A 13,771-nucleotide genomic window follows, 5' to 3' on the forward strand; every position below is an offset into this window, starting at 1 on the left:
CAGCTATAACAAATAAACTAAAGAGTTTGCGTGTGTGTCAAGTACATGGTAGTGTGTGTACTGTATTATTTGAATTTGAATTATTATTAGCCGAGAAGTCGAAATTCAACCATAATTAATTTAATATTCAGTAAGGCTATACAGAAATAATATTTAAAACAAACAGTATTAATCTTATTCTTAATTTGACCACATACTTAAACAATAAATATATATATATATATATATCAATAAAAATAGAAATATATCCAAGAGTACACCAACATAATGTTTAAAGTTACACAAACAATAAGTCTTTTTTAAACGTATAACATATGCTTTAAATTGTCCTGTCATATTTCAATAACATCGGTGCTTCTTGTATTTTCCATCCCATCCCCTGTACACAGGATATATACATGATATACAAAATCATAGTATAGACATACCTGCAGATATAGTATGTGGTCGTCCGCCCATTATAGCCGAAGCCGCTCTCTCGAATTGGGCGGTATCCTTCAAATCTGGCCAAGTTGCTGATGCTGTGAAAAAATATATAAACTTTATTATTGACAACGTTATTAAAATCTCTATCGGACTACATCGGCTTTCTATGACTATGTTATTTTATAATTTATTTAAATAAAAACTGAAACATATAAAATACATTTCTTTACTGATATTTATTCTGAATACTTTTCAAAGAAATGTATTTCAAGCCTATTCTTCTTGGCGGAATCTTGTTTTCCTATTGTAGTAATAAAATAAAAAAATGCTTAAATCAAGTTTATTTTAATACATACTTTCCTAAATTTTCTGTTACTATCAACTGTTATTTTTTAAAAGCCGTATCATTACATAGTATAAAACAAAGTCGCGGTCGCTGTCTGTCGTCCCTATGTATGCTTAAATCTTTAAAACTACGCACCGGATTTTGAAGCGTTTTTTTTTAATTGATAGAGTGATTCTAGAGGATGGGTTATATATATAATACATGTACATCCGAGTGAAGCCGGGGCGAGTAGCTAGTTAATTTATATGGCAAATCAAACATTTTTAGGTTTTTATAAGATAGGCGTTGTTTAAACAAGCCATTATATGGCGCCTTATAGTTTTTATTGTTGCTTAGTTACCGTTGCTAGGCAACCGTTGTTGATTTAGTGTCGTGAAAGTGCAACCGAACATTGTACATTTGAATTGAAATAAAATTAATTTTTAAACATTAATTATGTTTAATCAGGCGTCTATAGGTAAGGCTTTTATAAGATAGGCTTCTATAGGCTAGACTTCCATACACTAGATTTTTATAGGCTACACTTGCCATCTACTATTAGGAGTCGTCAGATCAGCCAGTTTATCATGCCTGTTACATTAATAAAAAAATATAACTTACCAGCATTGGACATGCCGTCATGAGAATCATCTTGATCGTCGTCGATATGCTTCGCCGGTGTGATGCATTCGCTGCTAACGCTCTGATTGTCTGAACCCTGAAAACCACATCATAATGTTACTTACATCAATTTTTACACCACCATGGCGGCAATCAAGCATACAGCCCGTCTGATGGTAAATGGTTACCGTAGCCTATGGACGCCTAAAACACAACACTCACGTGTTGAAGTCTGTAAGTCACCAACCTTTGAGAAATATGTATTGAAAAACGGTTGTTTCCTGTACGTTATGAAAACACCATGGTAGGCGCCACTTCATTTTAGGACAGGACAATGTCTAGCTAAGGTACACTATTATGAATATCGATTATTTCTATGTATATCATATAGGCATTTATAAACTGTACTATCAACTCTCTAGTGACTATAGTAAAAGTGTCGCTTAGTTGGGACTAAGTGGCGTTGTATTGGCAGTCCGGAAGTTTAATCATTATTTATGTTAATTAGTATATACCTAATTGTTTTACTAATATAAATGTTAACCTATGAAGATTGTTGGTCTTAAATGTTTAGAAATGAAATAACAGTAAAAGTTCTTACCTTTATCGATTAGCTATTTCCACAGATACACATTTCAGTAGTCATAATTAAAACTATATATATAATATATATATGTATCATAATAAAATTATTAAAAATAAAATAAAAATAAACGAAAATAAAATAAAAATAAAATTACATTGTCAACGTAGAGCGAACGTCGCTGTAAAGCGTCTTGCGACCGAAAACCCGAATCGGCACTGCACACACTCGCCAAACGGAACACTGACTAAAATATAACAAAAATAAAACAAAAATCAAAACAATAATAAAACAAAATAAAACATTTAAACAAAAATAATAATATATTGTCACAACTGTTATTCGAATAGTCAGAAGCACTGTCGATTATCGATATCGAGATTAATTTTGTCGACAGAAAAAAATGCATTTTAATTACAAAAGAAATAATTTTAAAATGTCTTGTCAGCAGCAACAGACAGCTGTTGTTGCTGAAATGGCTAGAACGATTTTGACGAGACTTTCACTCGCAGATAGCTAATGTCATAAGAAATAACTTAAGCTCCTTTATTTTTTACATTTTAATTTAAAAAAAGTAAAATTTCACGCAGATGAAGTCGCAGGTATCCGCTAGTTCAAATATATATAAATACGGTCATATTATGAAGTGTAACGTTCACCACGTTGCCAATTTACTTCGTCTGGGATAACACTAAAGATGTATTGTACACCTTCACCTTAGTCAAGTTTTTTGAAATAAAAGTTATTCTTAAAACGAAGATATACTTTGAGATTTTATTATTTCACGTGTATTTTAGTATATAAGGTATTTATAATACGGGCTACTAGTAGCCTGAATGCAATAAATAACCAGGTCGTACCTGTGAAGTGGGTCGAGGCGTATCCGGCGCCGGTAAGGTCCCGGCCGACGACGCGCTCGACAGCGGCGTAGAGCTGCCGCCCGCCAACGAACACACGCCCGCACCCACCGCACCGCTCGCACCGCCCGCACCGCCCGCACCTACTACGCGGACCATATCCAATCACACCATACAATCAATTCAATAATTACGCCTACGATCATAGACTCTAATATCACAATTATAAGGTTGCAATTTAATCGAGTTAATGATGAACAAAATATAATTCATCAAATGTTATATGTAAACGAACAGGCCACCGGTACCTCTTATGCCTGTACACCAAGGAGGATATTGAATAACTCCAGTATGATAATAGACTCTAAAATCATAGTAATACGGTCGAAACTAAAACGGCTAATGAAGAACTAAATATAATTCGTTAAATCTTATCTTAAATTACGACTAATGGTTAAAAAATGTCTTAAGTTGTCAAAATGTTATAATATGAACGCCACATTGAAGTAGCTACAAAACAGGGTCATTTTAATAAGCATTCACGCAAATAACTCCGTATTTACTCGCAAAGTTTTCCTCTATAAATTGTTCATTCAATGAAACGGATGTATATTTTATGTAAATAGGATACCCAACAAGCTGACCTAATGGAGAAATGTAACCTTCGCCTATATATGAACAGTACTGCAGACATCACGTTATCATTTTACGCTCGTGATACTAACGAGTTATCATTCCTAAGGTTTAAGATGTCATGCCTCTTTAGTGTAGTTTCACTGCGTTCTTTCATCTCATTATTATACATTACTCAATGTAACGAGTAAAATGTGTCAACATGTTTTGGCGACGGCCTCGATGCTAGCGGGTTAGCGCATCGCTTTAGTTCTGAGTCGCAGATTCGATTCATCGCACGGTACAAACTTATGTATTCAATATATCAAGTATGATTGTTTGTTTTGGTCTGGGTGTTTTCATTGTATATTATGTATGTATTTTCAAAAGCTGTATGTGAGATGTATTTAAGTATTTGTATCAGTTGCCTAGTGCCTATAACACAAGGTCTGCTTACCTTGGGACTAGGTGACGTGTTAATTATCCAGTGATATTAATATTATATTATTATTTATAACAGTTTTCGAGTACTTATAATAGAAGCTTTGATTAGTTTGGGACTAGATGGCAATGAGATGGATCTGACTTGTGCAGGGTCATTATTATCATGACCATTATTATATATTATTATTATTACTAATATTTAATGAATAATCATAACAGAAAGCATATAGAAGTTTAATAATCATAACATGCACAGTCATCTTACCATGTTGGTCGGAGCACTGGCTATTGAGCGATGATATAGAAGTGAGACTGGACTTCCGGCTCCCGAGTCTTGAGGAAGTGGAAGGCGAGTGCGGTGCCGAATTACTTTCAGCCCATCCACTGTAGCAGGATTTCACGTCGCATACCACCTACAAATATCACGTATATAAAGTTATTTTTTATACTACGATGGTGGTAAACAGGCATACGGCCCATCTGATGGTAAACGTGGCCTATGGACGCCTGAGACACCACAGGAGTTACTTGTGCGTTGCTGAAGTTAGATCCTTTTACAGAAAACAGCAATTCTTATACATTTATATGTAAAACAACATTTTTATATATAACTGGATTGGCAAGCAAACTAGCCTTCAAGGTGATAAGTGGTAACTAACTACAAGCTATAGACAAGAACAGCACACCTGCTGAACTTTTATTACGTTTTTTAAAGGCGAGATAATTGAAAGTCGAAGAATAACTTTTTATATTTGAGTTTATTGTGAGAAAACAATCGTAGAGCAATCTTCGATAATTTTTGCCAACAAATTATATTATATGTTGTAGGAAATATCAGAGGTACAGAGGTACAAACCAAAAACATCTAACAACGGACAATATGTCTTTATATTATACACATGATTTGACATTTTTAAAAACTACAGTTCCAACTCTGCGTAACCTGAGTTTCACTGCTCATCTTCATATCTCACCTGACCCGAATCAGCTTGCAGAGCAAGCTCTTGGTGTCTAAAATATGTGAGACAAAGACCACTCAGACGTCTTAGTACAATGTTAAGTTGGTAAAATAAATAAAGCTTGTGGTCGCCCAGTGGTCGAAATTCGACCTAATTAGTTTAAATTATAAGTTTGATCATTATTAAGGTTCTACTGTCAAAGACTAAGAGTATATATGCATGTGTTTGCCAAATATATGGTACTGTGTCTAATATGTTTTTTTTTATTGATTTAATGTTTTTTATGCATAATATAAATTAAAATTTTATCATTCTGTACCCCTTATCTATATAAGTGTATGTAGTTTCATATTTTTTTGTAGACAGGGGTAGATTTGGCTTATTGTATCAATACCTATATATATGAAAGGTATGAATGTTCCTAATAAGACTGAACAACGGACCCAAATAAAATGATTACACAAAATCATTTTTTCTTCGAGTCGAAAATTCGAAATGCAAATTGTATTGGACCATAATTTTTGCTTTGTCGATGACCTTACACAGGTCGTTTACCGTGCCACTATTATTATAAATATTTAAAAAGAAAACATTTAAAATAAAAGCAGTCCTGTGAGTGACAGCAAAAATGTACAAGTGGTCAATAAATTCTTGATGTCTGGCACTACAGCTGGTATTTGCGGGGGCTGTCGTGGGAGTTGTTTTGTATCAGATATAGGGTTGCCAGATGGCCGGGAAATCCGGGATTGTCCCGGAATTTTGTGTCTTGTCCCGTATCCAGTAATTAGACCTTGTTGTCCCGTTCTGAAGTTATATTTTTATTTCAAATTCGTACGCGAATTAAGTTTGAGTATTTAGGCACTCGCTTATAATGTTTTTAAACATTAATTATCGCTATATTAGTGCATTGCATGTGTATACATTTTTATACATTCTAACTATCTTCTAACATTTCAATTTTGTTATACCTAACTAATAAAAGTACCTATGTATTTGAGAATATACGGCATTTTCCTTTTCATACACAAATATAAATCCTTTCAAAATAAAAAAAAACAAGTTACTTTATACTATAGCCACGACCCGACACCGTTCTCCTAGAATTGTCCCGGATTTAATAAGCTTCCATCTGGCAACCCTAATTAGATACGTGGCAAGTACACCAGCAGTAGTTGGCATAACCGGTTAATTACTTGCTAGTTTTTCCTGGTTGCAACAAAATTCGCATCTCATACCGATCTTAATGCTAGCTATGAAGATTAATTTATCACTGACAAGATTAAAGATCAAATTCCGAAATAACATCTTAGAGATGTGACATCCTATCCTTATTTCCAATCATACTCACTCATACATGAGTATAATTGTTTGTAGTGGTCTATATATAATGAATTTTAAAAAATATATTAATAATTTCTATTAATATTATTGACATACAAGTTGTATTTCATTACATAGTATAAAACAAAGTTACTGTCGCTGTCGCTATCTGTCCGTCCCTATGTATGCTTAAATCTTTAAAACTACGCAACGAATTTATAAGCTGTTTTTTTAATACATAGAGTAATTCAAGAGGAAGGTTTATATATATAATACACGTACACCCGTGAGAAGTCGGGGCGCGTAGCTAGTGTACTAAAAACAAGCTTTGCTTACTTTGTAAACAGATGGCGCTGCGAGAATTGTACTGTGTTAAAAAACCGTAATATTATCAGCAATATTTTTCCCATAGGCTATTTTAAACATGCGTCCTAGACTACTATACCTGGCTAGGGAACTCAACACGGTTTATCTCAACATATCTTCTACTTCCATTCCTTTCTGTCATTTTTATCATCAACAAATAATTCAACTGGAACATGAGTGTTCTGGAACAGTGCAGTTTTAACTACCTGCCTAATATTTCTCTAGAAATTACAGTATGGTATTTACCAGGTTTATATTTATGTGTTAAATAAAATTAAAGAGCAATCTTATATTTCACTTAATTATCACGGAGACAACAGATTGGCATTTATTATGTACGCACAGCCCAGAAGTGTAGCGTGCCTTGGCGGGGCCCCGTATAAAAATATTTGGAGGCCCTTACGAAAGTAAAGATTTCTCACAAAAGAAAAAAAATTGCATAAAATTAAAAGAAATATTTATTCATCATAATTATCCATCACGTCACTTTTTCCAAAATTTTTATAAACAATTCAAATTAAATATACACTCTCCTTGCCTTTTTTTCGACAAACTGATTTCTTAAATCATTTATAGCTGATGCGGGAAAAGAAGAAATCCTTTTTTTTACTTTTGTCATTTGGGGCCGTTCAAGTATTATGTATGCAGATTTAATACAAATACTTAACCCCCCCCCCCCCATCCCCCTTGTCAGCAAAAGTAAGTCAAGCTCTTTCTTCTCCCCCTATAATTACGTAAACATTTTTCAATTAATGTATTGTTTTTTAGCAAAGACAATGTGAGGGTTGCCATTTGTGTAAAAAATTAAATAACTACCGATGACGTGATCATCACCTAGACTCCCCCACCCCCATGTCATCCAAATTAAGCAAAGTAAAGACCCCTACCCCCTCCCGCTCCCCCATAGTGCTTAGGTAATACTTAAACGGTAACGGCCTCTATGTGAAATAAAAAAAAATTGAGACGTTAATTTAGCTTAGACACGATGGGGCCCGGGGCCCCGTATAATTGATACGGCAAATGCGACGGTAGCTACGCCCCTGACGCAGCCCATACAACGTATTTATGTTACTACCAACACAACAGCATGCAGTTTTTCAAGAAGACTATATTAATGGAGTCTTATTTCTTTTTCTTATTTTCTTATGGAATTGTACTTTACATTTCCACAAGAAAATAAGAACACAAAAAAATAAGAATACAATGATTATTTAAAAGAGCAACACGCAAGTTTCTTGCTCATTCTTGTAATGAAACAGCTTTTCGAATGAGCGGTAGATTAAAAGAATGATAACTATGACTATTCAAAAGTGCTTAAAATAAGTTTATTTGAATAAATGATTTTCTATTCCATTCTGAAAGGTCGACAACGCGCTCGTGACACGTCCATAGGCTACGGTAACCGTGAGATGTTCCGTATTGTTTGCAACCATCGAGATATAAAAAAAGTGAAGTGCCATACTCAAAAGCAACTACCGTTGAAGTAAATAAAACTTGTAACAATATAGACAAGTGGTTCACCTGTAAGCTGGCCGCAGGCAATGTTCTGGGTTCCGTCGTGTGACGAATAAGCTGCTCGCTGCCTTCTTGCAAATGCCCGACCTCCGCTATCATTGCTACTTCACTCTCCTGCAAGGAACGGAAAATTGTCATGTGATTGTTACAGCCTATGTAAATAATATAAATGACGTAGTGGAGTAACTTGAAACAGTTATGCTCGCTATAAAGTTCAAACTTGTGGCACCGTGGTGGGCCTGGTCAATGTGCTGCCTCTAATATGGTTGAGTGCAATGATAGCTGGCTCATCCGATATACTCGTGAACGGGTGCTGCTTGTGGGGACTAGTCTGTTCGGGTTGCGAACACTGATTAGATTATTTGGTTTTTCAATAGCATATACTGGTGGTCACTCTATTCTACCAAATTTAAATTAAAAAATGAATCGGTATTATTGTAAACATGTATAACAATTATTTGAAAAGAATACGAGCTGAGTTTCTTGTTAGTTTTTCTCATCTCGAAATCATTCCGAACTGACCGTAGATTTAACACATTATAAGAGTCTGTAATAGACCTATACGAATAAATATATTTTGAATTTAAATTAACTATTACATACATAATTACAGACTGTTATGATATATTAAATCTACCGTCAGTTCGGAGTATTTTGGAGCTAAGATAAACTGACAAGAATCAGCTCTTATTCTTTTCAAATGAGTTTGTACACGTTTACAAAAATACATATACATTAAAATTAAAATAAGGGAGAATAGAGTAACCATCTATTGTAATTTTGTCAAATCAAATATATACATACAGTGCGAGAAAATTTTAAAATCAAAACATAGTCATCATTTAATAAAATATTTAAATTGATCGATTAATAAATCCTGCATTTAAGAGACACTTTTAGAATCAATGCAGTCCTCGAAACATGAGGATAGGAATTTGATAATTGTAGTGCTTTCTTTCAGTGCCAGTCAAGGCGCTGGAAGTAGGGAAATGACTCTCCTACTCATAATTTTCCCAAGAGATTTTTATACATTTGTCAATTATTGAATTTTGATTCTTATTTGTCACATTTGTTTGGGAGACGCCTGATTAAGACCGATTGTTTAAAATAAGCGAATTTCAATATTTGAATGTTTATGGTTTTTAACATAATTAACATGTCAGAAAAAGAGAGTTGCTAAGAATAAATGTACTCGTACATTTTATATATAAAAAGGAGGAATATGTTCAATGTTTTTAAAATAGACATCCTGTGTATCCTCTTATCGTACGATTGAAGCATGAGCGATTACTATTTCTCTACTCTCACATAAACATTGTTTCCCGATTCGCGCATGAAAAGCTTATATGTAAAGGCAGAATATGAGTTGAAACAATTTTCATTCTACAATACATCCACTAAGAGGGGAATGGTTGCACTTACGAAACTAGCATAATATTATACATAGCGTTCCCCTGGAAACCATCGTGAAAAATTTCTGGTGAATTTGCCACGATGGAGTAACTGACTGAACCTCATGCTGATTTTATCATTCGCTAACGGTGTCCCGCCAGAGTGAACTGTTAGCTCAAGCGGGTGCAGCATTCCGTTCTGAAGGATGCATTAAAAGACAACTATTGGCCGAAGGGGGTGGAGTATCGGCGCTACTGTGGCAGATTGCCGTTGTCAGTACCGTGCCCTTACATTATTATTTTATACTAGCTACACCCGCGACTTTGTCCACGGGGAATATAAATTTATTTTTCTAAAAAAAAAGTAGCCTAAGTTACTCCTTATTACATCAGCTAGCTGCCAATAAAAGTCTCGTCAAAATTGGTACAGCCATTTCAGAGATCAGCCTGAACAAACAGACAGACAGACAAAAATTGTAACAAATGCTATTTTAGTATATGTACATATACTAAAATAGCATTTTTTACACACATTTTATTCATACATTTATATTCATATGCATGTAGTAAAAAACTGTTATTTCAATATTACAAAGAGACACTCCAATTTTATGTATAGATGTAGGTAAGTTAGTCTATAAGGTATTTATAATATATATATACTAATCCATCCATTAGTAGCCTGATATAAATAAAAAAATGAACAATCAAAATATAATTCGTATTTACCACAACAGGATTGAGTAAAGATACGAAGTGGCAGAAGCGGCTCCTCTCCTCTATAAGAGCAGCCTTCACTGCTTTCTCCTCCATTTCCTCCAACTGCTGCTTGCGTTCCTGAACATCCTGTAAATAGACATCAATTTCATTTATAATTTTGTTTTTTATGTAACTGAAATGTTATATAAAGTGGTGCTGGTTCACCTGATGGTATGTGTTAACCGTCATCTATGTCATCAGATCTTACGAGAATTCTAATATGTTATACGAATATAAATTCCTATATATGAGTCTTTAAAATCGGTCCAGTATTATTACAAACAAACAATATTCATTCAATTACAATCAAAATTCAACCCTGTATAAAAATACTTAATAAAATGCATAAAAGAAATATTTCGATTCCATTATCTTTCGATCAAACAAAGAAATATATTCGAATAAGTTCATTCGTTTAAGAGGTAAGATACTGCAAACAGTTGGTTGTGTATTTAATATTTTGACTCTAAGAAATTAGTGTTAATTGCTAGTTTGTATTCACAAATTTCAACTAAAAAATATAAAAGTTTCAACTAAATTATATAAAACAAAACAACACGCAAGTATTTTGTTCGTTCTTCTTATGATTAGTCAGCTGTCGAATGAGTAGATAAGAAAAAACCGTATGGCCATTCAAGACTTCTTCAAGTCTTGAATGGTACGTTATTTCTTGTTGTGTTAGTTAATTTTTTTAATAAAGAATTTTCTATTTTACTCACAGACTGGCGCACACACATAACAATCTTATAACACCCCTCTTTCTGCTCGGGGATTCAAATAAAACACATCGCTTTTCCACTGTACAATAGTTTGGATATACTACCTGCATACAGACGTCAGCACGCCGCTTCGCGTCCGGCTGCGCTCGGCGCGCTTTCCTGGCGTGTCTCTGAGCTTCCTGCACTCTCCTCCTGAGTTCTGCCCGCGCCCGCTTGCACTCCCGGGCATGTTCCCGACTGAGTGCACCGGTTGCACAGCCGCCGCGACGCCACTCGTCTGCCCTCTCCGACAACGGTGTGATCAGGGTGTCCATTAGAGCGCTGTGAATTGAGCAAAGTTAACTATTAATTGTATGATTTTTTTATATATTAATGGGTCCTCATCATTATTTTAGACGGCCTCGGTAGTCTAGCAGTTTAGCACACAGCCTTATTTCCGATGGTCGCGGGTTCGATTCCTCGCACGATACAAACAGTTGTATTTATTTGTATCAGTTTGGATGTTTTCTATGTATAATATCTATGTATTTATGAAAATAATTATCTAGAACCCATAACACATGCTTTAGCTTGACTTGAGACTAGATGGCGCTGTGTGAATTGTCCTGAGATTATTACTATTACAGCCCGGAAGACGTCCAAAACCAAAAGGCCTTCTCCAAAAATCTCCACCATGATCGGTCCTTCACTGCATAGTGGTTGTACGATACAACCATATTCTAGAAAAACGCACGGTGGAGAACCGCTATTCATCCAGACGATATAGAAATATAGAAGACAGAGGTACTTTGGTAAAATATTATGATTTTCTAGGTTCTATCCCCGAACAATATGTAATTCATATTTCTTTCTGTATTGGTCTTCATATTTTCTACGTGTATTAATTACAAAAAAGCTAGAAGCACAAAGACACAAGCTTTCCTTGGTTCGGTTTTTTTATTGCTTAGGGGACAAACAAACTTGCGGCTCACCTGGTGGTAAGTGATTAGCGCCGACTATACGCATCGGCAACGCAATGGCAATTGGTATTGCTACTCAATCATATCATATAATCACTTGCCAATGGACATCCGCAACACCAATTGCCATTGCATTGCCGGATTTTTAAGATGGAATAAGCTTTTTCTTGAAGGTTTCAATATGGTATCGGAAATAGCACTACTGGAAGGTGATACCACAAAATCATTGCGTTGTCGGTACATTTCCGACAATTACCTGTAATTGATTACTAAAAATCATGGAATATTTTAGATTTCGATGTCGCTAAAAATCCCCTAGTTCCCGATATGACTGTGACACATGGAATATTTAAAATTAATCTTAAAACCAGAACTAAACCGTATTGGTATTAATTGAAAACATTTATTTCATTTTGTCCTGTTTTGTCAATGTTAATTTAACCAGTTAATTACATCATTGACTTCATGACTACTGTTTTAGGTGGAACATGGTAAAAACAAGCTATTCCCATGACACACAACATTCATAAAACAATGAGGAGTTCATTGTTTTCTGACTTATTGAATGAAACAAGCACTAAATGTTACGGGAAGCTAGCTCCAACTCAGTAAAAAACACATTAAAATTAGTTACGATTTTTCTGTCACTTTTAATTAACGATAATAGAATGGTGCACCCTTTTAATGGGCGATAATGGAACGGTGCACCCTTTTTATATATTTTAAGATATTGACATTTAAGTATCCTTGTGATAGTTATCCTATGTGTTTTTTAAACATTAAAATTAGTTATGATTTTTCTGACACTTTTAACTATAATGGAATGGTATAAATAATGGGTGATAATGGAATGGTGCACCCTTTTAATGGGCGATAATGGAACGGTGCACCCTTTTTATATATTTTAAGATATTGACATTTAAGTATCCTTGTGATAGTTATCCTATGTGTTTTTTAAACATTAAAATTAGTTATGATTTTTCTGACACTTTTAACTATAATGGAATGGTATAAATAATGGGTGATAATGGAATGGTGCACCCTTTTAATGGGCGATAATGGAACGGTGCACCATTTTTATAGGTAATAATGGAATGGTGCACCCACCTGCGTTAACAGTAAACGCTGACGGGGCATCAGTGAAGGATGACAGAATGAACACGAGGTCAGGTAATTTAGCATTACGTCGAATTTAGTATTCATTCCATTTCTGAGATTAGCATATATAAACACACATTTTTTTTTTATATGCAACAGACTCAGGCCGTTCTAGAATTCTTTATAAGTCTAAAATAGTTTACTAAGTTATAAATTATATTTAATTATATATTAACGTTAAATACTATTATTGCATGAGGAAAAATGGAAATCCTTCCTCTTGCAGCCTGTATTCACAGGGTTCCTAAAATGTCAATATCTTAAGATATATATGGTAGGCTTATTGTCAATATGTACCTGATGAAGGTCTTCATCCTGGTTTCGATAGCGCGATGACGTAGGCAAACTCTTGTGAGAGCAGTGCCGATCTCTTTCGTCGCTCCTGAAACAAACATTTAAGATTTTTAATAACTTCCTGCAGGTTATGGGCACAGTGTAAAAATGTAACATGTCGTTGTTGTCATAACATAATAAAACTAGTTGATCCGCGCAACTCCGTATGAAATCAAATCAAAATATCTTTATTCATGTAGGTCTATTACCGACTCTTATGATATGTCAAATCTACCATCAGTTCGAAGTGCTTTCGAGTTAAGAAGAATCGACAAGAAACTCAGTTCTTATTCTTTTCAAATGAGCTTGTACAGTTACAAAAATTCAGATTCAATACTTCATTTGTCCCTGTTTCTTGCGACATTTTTCATTGAAACTCCACTCATATTGGTTGTTGGTTTAGCACGTCGCTTTGCTTAGGATT

At 34.6% G+C, this 13,771-nt stretch overlaps 1 protein-coding gene across 1 annotated transcript in view; it reads right to left on the reverse strand.

Annotated features, from left to right (window-relative positions):
- LOC131840794 (protein MTSS 1) overlaps positions 1–13,771 on the reverse strand; it is a 144,699-nt gene that overhangs the window by 19,516 nt on the left and 111,412 nt on the right. Inside the window, exons 4-12 of the mRNA XM_059188992.1 lie at positions 13,312–13,396; positions 11,002–11,218; positions 10,149–10,265; positions 8,035–8,142; positions 4,134–4,281; positions 2,816–2,955; positions 2,113–2,202; positions 1,373–1,469; positions 429–521 (exon numbers count right to left, since the gene is read on the reverse strand). Coding sequence (XP_059044975.1) covers positions 429–521; positions 1,373–1,469; positions 2,113–2,202; positions 2,816–2,955; positions 4,134–4,281; positions 8,035–8,142; positions 10,149–10,265; positions 11,002–11,218; positions 13,312–13,396 — 1,095 coding nt within the window. The remainder of the gene's footprint in view (positions 1–428; positions 522–1,372; positions 1,470–2,112; positions 2,203–2,815; positions 2,956–4,133; positions 4,282–8,034; positions 8,143–10,148; positions 10,266–11,001; positions 11,219–13,311; positions 13,397–13,771) is intronic.

The sequence above is a fragment of the Achroia grisella genome, unplaced genomic scaffold (assembly GCF_030625045.1).
Source record: "Achroia grisella isolate CSIRO2021 unplaced genomic scaffold, CSIRO_AGI_Agris_v1 utg149, whole genome shotgun sequence".
NCBI classification, from domain to species: domain Eukaryota; kingdom Metazoa; phylum Arthropoda; class Insecta; order Lepidoptera; family Pyralidae; genus Achroia; species Achroia grisella.